General features: G+C 39.9%; 1 protein-coding gene across 2 annotated transcripts in view; it reads left to right on the forward strand.

Moving 5' to 3' along the window:
* Nucleotides 1-10,261, forward strand: part of Kat7 (lysine acetyltransferase 7) — a 42,506-nt gene that overhangs the window by 5,125 nt on the left and 27,120 nt on the right. For both annotated transcript variants that reach the window (XM_008838322.2, XM_008838323.2), the window contains exons 2-4: nucleotides 574-721; nucleotides 4,038-4,214; nucleotides 7,228-7,467. In XM_008838322.2, the coding sequence (XP_008836544.1) occupies nucleotides 574-721; nucleotides 4,038-4,214; nucleotides 7,228-7,467 (565 nt within the window). The remainder of the gene's footprint in view (nucleotides 1-573; nucleotides 722-4,037; nucleotides 4,215-7,227; nucleotides 7,468-10,261) is intronic.

Raw genomic sequence — 10,261 nt, forward strand, 5'->3', positions numbered from 1 at the left:
TGAGACAGGGTTTCCTTGTAGCCCCAGCTGTCCTGGAACTCACTATGTAGACCAGGCTGGCCTTGAACTCACAGAGATCCGCCTGCCTCTGCCTCCCAAGTGCTGGGACTGAAGGTGTGCGCCACCATGCCCCACTGTAGCTAGAGCATTTTGACCTGGGGGCTTTTGTTGTTGGGTTGGGTGCCTTTTGGGGGGAGGTCTTTTTGAGACAGGGTCTTCTTGTAGCCCCAGTTGGCCTGGAACACACAGAGATCCGCCTGCCTCTGCTTCCCAAGTGCTGGGATTAAAGGCCAATTTATTTACAATTTGTGCTATTGGTCGCCTAATGGACTTGGTTGGGAATTAGTGATCATACAGTAAGAATTACTCCTCTTTCTTCATTTGTTTAGCAAAGGTGTCTTATTTGTAGTTAGTTCCATTTCAGTGTCCTAAATGAAGGGAAGCTGGTCTGGGCAGGGAGAGGAAATGCTTGTGGTGGAGTCCTTTCTGAAGTTTGAACTTGGTACTTCCAGTGCTAATACAACCCACAGAGTAAATGCTTCTGTGCTAATGTGTGGATCTATGGTGTTACAGAGAAATGCAGGCAGTAGTTCAGATGGAACCGAAGATTCCGATTTTTCTACAGATCTCGAGCACACAGACAGTTCAGAGAGCGATGGCACATCCCGCCGATCTGCCCGAATCACCCGCTCTTCAGCCAGGCTAAGCCAGAGTTCTCAAGGTAAAAGTCTTGTTTTTCCTGACTATGCCTCATGATAGACTGAATGGTACCATTTTATTGTATAGTTAGGGTAGAGACTGGTCCCTTGGCTTGGCATAGATGATAGAATCTGGCAAAATGTAGGGCAGATTCAGAAGTATCCTGTCTTCAGAAATGGTTTCTGTCGATACAGTGTTCGTTTGTAGACTGGCTGGCATAATAGGGATGAGACACAAATGTGGCTTGAGTTACCTGATTTTTTTTAAGACTATAGCATTAACCATCAGTCATCAGCAAAATGGGAATGTTACCTTTTTACTCTGTTAAAATTAGACTTAGGGGCTTAAATAGTCTCTTGAACTCGTTATTGAGGTTGATACTTCTAAAAGTATTCTGGAATGTAGTTAGAGTCATATTTGATAGATATAACAGTATGTGAATAAATACCCAGAATTTTTCTTTCATAGTGAAAGAAACAGAAAGCTTTCAGTTGTATTTAGCAGTTTGGACTGATTTGGAGGGTAACCTCGCCCCTCATAGTTCTGCTCAGGGACTCTTGGAAGGAAATACAGTTGTAGTTAATATACAAAGATGATCATCAGTAGTGATGATAGAGTAAATGGAAAAATCATAATGCTTTGAGCAATTAAATAGCATGGATGTACTCACAGCTGTGTGACCATGTTACAAAATGAGGGACAAATACCAGCTTCTTCAACCAAGAAGTGAGAATATTAACTCTTAGTAATTGCTTTCTATTTTAAAATTTCAACCAAGATATAACTATTTCTCTTGATTTCTCAACCTTTAAGTTTTAAACACAGTTGGGCCTATTGATAAATAGCTAATTGTAATTCAGGTACTATGTTGTGTACTGTGTAACTATAATAGAAAAATCAGCTTACAGTTTAATGAGTTAATAAAAGGCTTTTAGAAGGGTTTTCCATGAGTACTATGGAAAAGCTAGTGAGATGGTTCAGTAGTTAGATTCTTACTGCCAAGCATGACAACTTGATCCCTAGGACTGACCTACATGGTGGAAGGAGAGAGCCAGCTCCTGCAAATTGTCCTGTGATCTCCACATAGACATTGTGACACATGCACGCGAAAGTATGTATGTGCGTGCTTATACACATAACACAAATAAATGTGATTTTTTTTTTTTTTTTTTTTTTTTTTTTATTTTTTTTTTTTAAGAGTACTATGGAAGCCCAGAGGTGGGGCAACTACAGTGTTCTGAGCAGGTCTCCCAGAACAATCTGGTTAGGAGTCTAGTAGGAATTTACAAATCAAAAGATGTGAAAAATGTTTTAGGCCAAGGGAATAGTATATGCAAAGAAATAGGTACTGGAAAGTACAGTTAGCCATGCTCTAAAAGTTGTGAATATTCAAAACAGCTAGGAGATGCTTGAGCTTGGGGTCTCTGTAGGTTTTTTTTTCTTCATGACCACAGAGTTGCACAACTGGGAGCATCAGTCACAGTGCAGTCTATGTAAGGCCACCCTGTTTTGTGTGACATATAAGACAGCCTGTGAAAAAGAGCCCCTGGAAGTATACAAGCATACAACCTGGCTAACCTCTCCTGAAAGCTTGAGAATTTCAGTTTTCTTCTTTGATGGTTTTTTTATAATTTACACATTATCACAAGATTTTTGTTGTTGTTTAAAATACACGTTAGGGGCTAGAAAGATGGCTCAGTGGTTAAGAGGATTGTCTACTCTTCCCAAGGACCTGGGTTTGGTTCCCAGCACCCACTTGTTACCTAATACCCATCCTTAATTCAGGTTCCAGGGCATCCAGACCCTCTTCTGGCCTCCATAGGCATTGCACAACATAGGTGTGCTTAATGTACATGAAGACAAAATACACATAAAATTAAATAAATCAAAAATAACATACACTTTAATCTTACTTTGAATTTCTTTTATTTCCTGCAAGTGTCATCAGATTGGAGAGGTAAAAGGGACATGAGCACTTCAGGGTAGATTTCTCTATCAGACGAATTTAAAAAACTGTTTCATTTGTTTGTTTTGAGACCAAGTTTGTCCTTAATTAGCCCAGGGCAGCCTGGGAGTTTCTGACCCCCTGATTTAGACTCCTGAGTACTAGGAATACTTGAATGTTCTTGTCTTACTTTTAGAGTCTGTTATGACTTTGCATAAGAGTACAAGGATAGGAGCTAGAGAGATGGCTCAGCAGTTAAGAGCACTGGTTCTTGCAGAAGACCTGGATTCAAATCCCAGCACCCACAAGGCAGCTAACAAACCATCCAGAACTTCAGTACCAGGGGATCTAATGCCCTCTCCTGTCCTCCAAGGGCACTGCACAATACAGATGCACTTACATACAGATGTATGTAAATACATGCAGGCAATACACTCATACATGTAGAATAAAAATAAATTTTAAAAAATTTAAAAAGAGAGTACAAGGATAATCTAGAAAGCATGAATAAACTGGGGCTGGAGTGATGGCTCCATGGTTGAGAGCAAATACTGCCCTTACAGAGGACCCGAGTTAGATTCCCAGCACCCATGTTGAGTGGCTCATACCTGCCTGTCACTCTAGCTCCAGGGGAATCAGTGTGTATACAAACACACATAATTAAAAATGAGATAACTCAGCTGAGCATGGTGGCTTACGCCTTTAATTTCAGCACTTGGCAAGCAGAAGCAGCTGGATCTCTTGAGTTCAGGGCCAGTCTGGTCTACATAGAGAGTTCCAGGCCAGTCAGGGCTTTTTTTTTTTTTTTTTAAAAAAAACACCTTTGAAAAAAAGAAGCCCCCGGGTTGGGGATTTAGCTCAGTGGTAGAGCGCTTACCTAGCAAGTGTAAGGCCCTGGGTTCGGTCTTCAGCTCCGAAAAAAAAAAAAGAAGCCCCAAAATATGAAGTGTTTATATATTATTTATATATTATTGTTTTGTTGATTTTAGGGTATCTGTTGTGTGATGAGTTATAGTAATGGGGAAAAGGATGATGCAGTTAATACTGATAAGCACTTCTCACAATAACCTGTGAGGAATATGCTACTAGTATTTTCCTTTTTTATAGGTCGGAAAAAAAACTTTGAGAGATTAACTTGCCTAAGATGCCACAGATGGTTGCTATAGTGGAGTGGAATTAAGTTCAGTCTTCATTCCAGAATCTAATCTGTTCATGTTATGTATGTGGTATTGTTAGACCCGAGCTAAACTCTTTTGCTTATTGAAATAGGGATTTTGAGGATTTGTTGGGTTTTGTGAACATGAAAAGGAGCTACATTCTGATAAATCATATGGATGGGAATAAAATGAATTTTATTTTTTCCCCCTTGTTATATAATCAAACCTGGGATCAGATTCCAGCCCTGTTCGAAATTTGCCATCTTTTGGCTCGGAGGAGCCTGCCTATTCTACCAGAAGAGTGACCCGTAGTCAGCAACAGCCCACTCCAGTGACTCCGAAAAAATACCCCCTTCGGCAGACTCGCTCCTCTGGCTCTGAAACTGAACAAGTGGTCGATTTTTCAGATAGAGGTAAGTGGGTGTATGACTTGCTCATGTTACCAAGGCATCTGGTCAGTTTCCTTTTGAGGAAGGCTTTGGCACTGCAGAGAGATGCCTAATACTGTCAGTATTTGGGTCAACAAATACTATTTACCTGATTTCTTTTTGGTTAGTTGGGTTTTTTGGTTTTGTTCTTGGTTTTTGAAGCAATGTTTTCATCTGTGGCTGAGGCTGGCCTAGAACTTGTGATCCTCCTTCATAAGCCTCCAGAGTCCTAGGATTATAGATGTGTGTCACCATGCCCAGCATATGTAACTCCTTTCTTGTTTTTCACAGTATGTTTTGATTGCTAGAGTGCTGTTGAGGTCCAGAGCAGCTGGAGTGTATTAGATGGGGTGTGTCATAGAAAAAAAAGAGGTGAGGCCTTTTCAACCTCAACATGAAGGAGCTTTGACCCAGTTATTATTATAACTATGTTTATTAGTCCATTTTATATCCAAACTGCTGACTAGGAGTGAACTTTAGTAATGGGCAGTGTTAAACTACTGAGAATTTGATCTAGCAAGAAGCTTTATAGTAGTTGTTTGAAGTGACTTAGCTTCTTCCAGCCAACCAACACAGTCATTTGGTTGGTTTGCACAATTTCAATTTTTTAAACTTTTTTTTGAGTGTTTTTGATTTATTTTTATGTTTATGAGCATTATGCCTACATATCTGTAAGTGCACCCGTGTTGTGCAGTGCCCATGGAGGACAGAAGACGGTGTTGGATCCCCTGAAACTGGAGTTAAGGATGGTTGTTAGCTGCCGTGTGGGTGCTGGAATACGAATCTGGGTCTTCTGCAAGAGCTCTTAATTGTTGAGCCATCTCTCCAGCCCCTCAATTTTTAAATCTTTTTGGCAGTAGTTGGAAGTATAAGCTTTTTATATAAAAACTAGGATTAATAATTTCAAAAAATGGAATAGATCTAAGAATATTGAATGCCCATTTAACCATAGTAATTATTAATTGGACCTGAATAGTAGTTGTCTCCTTTGGATAGACAATGAGATACCTATTTGACTGTCTAGCCTTGTAGGCACTTGATTTGTAATCCTTGATATAAGAGTGTGAGATTTCTGGAGCTGGAGAGGTGGCTGTGTGATTAAGAGCACATACTGCTCTTTCAGGAAACCCAAGTTCCATTCCTAGCACCATGATGGGGCAGCTCACAACTGCTTATAGCTTCATCTCCAGAGGGTCTGACACCCTCTTCTGGCCTCTGTCGACCTGCATACTGAAGACAGACATTGCATATAATTAAAACTTAGATCTTAAAAACAATAATAATGGGGCTGGAGAGATGGCTCAGCGGTTAAGAACACTGACTGTTCTTCCAGAAGACCCGGGTTCAAATCCCAGTACCCACATGGCAGCTAACAACTGTCCATAACTCCAGTTCCAGGGAATCTGACAGTTTCTCCTGTTCTCTGTAGGCATTGCACAACACGGGTGCACTTACCTACATGCAGGCAATACACGCATACACATAAAATAAAAATAATAAATAAAATGTTAAAAAAAAAACCAATAACAAAAATAGTGTGGTACTGCACATGGCAATGATACCTTTAATCCCATTACTTGTCCTGGGGCAGAGGCAGGCAGTTATCTGTGAGTTCAAGGCTGGCCTTGTGTATATATAGCAAGTTCCAGGTCAGGCAGACCTACACAGTGAGACCCTGTCTCAGGACAAAAAAACAAAAAGATTAGAATTCTAAGATTATTGGATGTCAGTAATGTAACTTAAGAGTCCAAGTCCGTTCACACCACACACTGTTCATTGTGATCCAGAAAAGGTCATATTCATTTTTCTGTCCTGTATATCTTCAGGAAGGGAAGTAGGTTAGTAATTTATTTTTCCAATAAATAGCATAATACATTTTGGTGAATTTATTAAATAATATTAAGTAGTTTTAAGTTTCAGTTAGTAAATAGCACTTTGAGTGGTAAAAACACAATGTTTTAAATTTTTATTATTTTATATGTATGAGTATTTTGCCTGCATGCATATAAGTGCACCATGTGTGCGCAGTGCCGGTGGGTGCTAAAATATTTATTTCTAGTCAGGTGTGGCATGTGCCTTTAAACCTAGCACTCAGGAGGCAGAGGCAGGTGGATCTCTGTGAGTTCAAGACCAGCTTGGTTTATGTAGTGAGTTCCAGGCTAGCCAGGGCTACATATGATTAAGAGTTTAGGAGAAACATGAAATGACATGAGTTAGGTGAACCCCAAATTTAAATTTAATAAAAACTTAAAGTTGCACCAAAGTGATGGTTTTAATGTCTTAACATTAAATTGCTAGTTGAGTCTTTGAGGGCTGAAGATGTAGCTTATTTGGTAGAGTGCTTGCCAGCATGCACAAGGCCCTGGGTTTGATCCCTAGCACTGCATACAACTAGGCATGCTGATACATGCCTGTAATCTCAGTACTAGGGAAGTGAAGGCAGGAGGATTACAAGTTCAAGCTCATCCTTAGCTACCTAGCTGCCTAGTGAATTTGGGGGCTACATGAGACTCTGTCTCAAAAAAATAAAAAGTAAAAATAAAGCACTTGGTGTGGTAGCACATTCCTTTAATTCTAGCACTTGGGAGGCAGAGGTAGGCACATCTCTATGAGATTCAGGCTAGCTGGGGCTTACAGGAGACTTTTTCTCCGAAAAAAAAAAAAGCCATAGAGGATCTAGAGAGATGACTCAGCAGTTAAGAGTACCAGTTGCTCTTCCAGTGGACCTGGGTTCAGTTCCCATACCCACATGATGACTAACAACTGTCTGTAACTCCTGTTCAGAGGATCCAACACTGTCTTCTGGTCTCCATGGCATTGCCTGGACATGGTGCACTTACGTACATGCAGGCAAAACATTCATACATGTAAAATAAAAATAAATATAAAAAATTTTAAGCCATAGAAAGAGAACTACAAATTCCATAAACTCTTCCATCTAGTAAACCTGTAAATAAAGGAACCCTGCTCACTGGTTCTATCTATTGCTTTTTCTTAGAAACTAAAAATACTGCTGATCATGATGAGTCACCACCTCGAACTCCAACTGGAAATGCACCTTCTTCTGAGTCTGACATAGACATCTCCAGTCCCAACGTGTCTCATGATGAGAGCATTGCCAAGGACATGTCCCTGAAGGACTCAGGCAGCGATCTCTCTCATCGCCCCAAGCGTCGTCGCTTCCATGAAAGCTATAATTTCAATATGAAGTGTCCTACTCCAGGCTGCAACTCACTAGGTGAGTGTGCCCTCCGCCCCATCACTATTCCATGGCATGAGTGTTCTGTTGAGATCTAGCTTCTTCGATTCTCCAGTAGTTATATGTTCAGAGTACTCATGCATTACCCACTAGAATAAAAATTTTTCTGTTCTAGGTCTGTTGTCCATATATGTTAATAGAGCTAGTTGCAAGAAAATTAGTTATGATGACTCATTCACTTTATTGAGTGCTTTTGCCCGTGAAAAATTTCCTCCTTTCCTTAGCAGAAGCAAAAATGGAAGGTGAGTTATTATCAAATATCTCATCATACGGTATACAGTTGATACGAGGTCTCATAGAGTGTAAACTAATGTGCAATAATGGTTGTAGGGCCACAGCTGTTGAGGAAATGAGAAAAACAGATTCTTACTGAGAGGCTGTAAGTCTAAGCCCATATGTATGAGACTTGACCCTTTATAACCAGTTTTTAGTTCTTATGGCTTTGTGTATTTAGTTAGTATAAACAGGATAAAATATTCTGTGATAAGTATCTTGTTTTCTCAAGACTTTTAACCTTTATTGAATCACTCTAGGGATTTTTGTAATGATTTGAAGCTTATTTGTGTTGCTTAGGTGAGCTGAGGTGCCAGTGTTGGGCTTAAGCCTTTGTGTGAAGTTGGAAGGTGCTGATTGAGAGATGAGGCTCCTTTCAGTATGAATTTTTTGGTTTCCCAGTGCATATAAAAGTTATTTTTACACTGTACTTTGGTCTTTTAAGTGTGCCAGTAGGATTATATATTTTTAAAATACATACTTTAGAAAATGTTTTTGTTAAAAGTGTTGATGATTCTGAGCTGTTGGAAAATGATACCAATAAACTTGGCACATCCTTCAGTTTATAAAAACATAGTATATCTGAAAGCAAATTTGTATAGTAGTGCACTACATTTTATATATGGTGTTTGATCACTGAGCATAGTTTTTCTGTATGCAGGAAATGGTCTCTTGTTTAATAAAAAGTATATATATAAAAATATAAATATAAGTATATATATATGTATATATCTATATAAACGTAGTTGGTATAGCAACCTGAGATTAAGTCAATCACAAGAGAAAGTGGTGCAGTTAAGAGATGTAGTAAACCCAAAGACACATGAGGCTATTGTTAATGTAATATAGCATGCTGCTTTACTGTAAGCCTTTTTATTATTATTAAATAGAAGAAAGAGTACACAGAAAGGATGATAAAGTAGGCATTGTGGTGAATGCTTTTAGTCCAAGTACCAAGGAGGCCTAGGCAAGAGGCTGTTGAGTTCAAGGCCAGCCTTGGTTGCATAATGAATCTGTCTCTAACTGAATAAGAAAGTAATGAAAAGTATAATAAATACTTAAACCAGTATCATAGTTTCTTATTGTCAAAGATTATTTGCTGTATAGAATTGTATGTGTTGTACTTATCTGTGACCAGCACAGTAGATTTGTTTATATCAGGTACCAAATGCCTGAGTTGTATGTCCCAGTTAACATTGTAGCAACTGCAGTGTCATAAACTGATGGGAAAATTTTCAGCTCCATTATATTATGGGACCGTTATAGTTGTGGTCTGCTGAAACATGAGGCAGTCCATGTTCTCTAGTGTTCTCTAATGTTGTATTCTCCTTTATCTTTTTTTAGTCGTATTGAGACAGGGTCTCCCTGTAGCCCCAGCTGCCTAGAATTCACTATGTAGACCAGGCTGCCTCTGCCTCCCGAGTGCTGGGATTAAAGACGTGCAACACCATGCCTGGATACTATATCTTCTTTTAAAAAGACTTAATTTTAATTGGATATGGGATGTGTGTGTGGTGGTGGTGTGTTTATGTGCACATGAGTGCAGGTGCCCCCAGAATCCAGAAGAGCATTGGATTCCATGGAGCTAGAGTTGAATGAAGGTAGTTGTAAGCCATCCAGTATGGGTGTTGGGAACCAGACTCAGGTCCTTTTCAGAGCAGCAAATGCTCTTAATGAATGAGCCATCTCTCCTACCCCTTTTATTGCATTGTTGTTGTTGTTATTATTATTATTTTAGTATGAGTATTTTGCCTCCATGCATGCATGGTACCTGCACATACAATGCCTGCAGAGGCCAGAAGAGGGCGTTGGATTTCTGTGGAACTCAAGTATAGACAGTTATTAGCTGCCATGTGAGTGCTGGGAACCAAACCCTGATTCCTTGCAAGAGCAGTCAATGCTTTTAACCTTTGAGCCATCTCTCTAGCCCCAAAATTATGTTTTTAATAATAGAGTCTCAAAGAACTGACAGCCTAGATGCCATAAAATACTATTCCCCCACACTTGGATTATTTTTACCCTTCAAAGTTTACTATATGGATTATGCTGTATAATTATTTTATTTTGTCTTTTTGAGACAGGGTCTCCCTGTAGCCCCAGCTGTCCTGGAACTCACTATGTAGACCAGGCTGGTCTTGAACTCACAGAGATCCGCCTGCCTCTGCCTCCCAAGTGCTGGGATTAAAGGCGTGCGCCACCACACCTGGTGCTGTATAATTCTTTTAAATCCCAATGTTACTTTTACCCCGTTACAATTTCCTTTTTATCATAAAAGGTGAAGGTTTTTTTATTCATATAGTATATGTGTGTGCAGATGTATGTGCTTACCTGTGGCAAGTTAGAGGAGGACATTGGGTGTGGTGGTGCACGCCTTTAATCCCAGCACTCGGGAGGCAGAGGCAGGTGGATCTCTGTGAGTTCAAGGCCAGCCTGGTCTACATAGTGAGTTCCAGGACAGCTGGGGCTACAGGGAGACCCTGTCTCAAAAAGACCCCCCCCA

Source organism: Nannospalax galili, unplaced genomic scaffold (genome assembly GCF_000622305.1).
Source record: "Nannospalax galili isolate Female #2095 unplaced genomic scaffold, S.galili_v1.0 scaffold95, whole genome shotgun sequence".
Taxonomy (NCBI): domain Eukaryota; kingdom Metazoa; phylum Chordata; class Mammalia; order Rodentia; family Spalacidae; genus Nannospalax; species Nannospalax galili.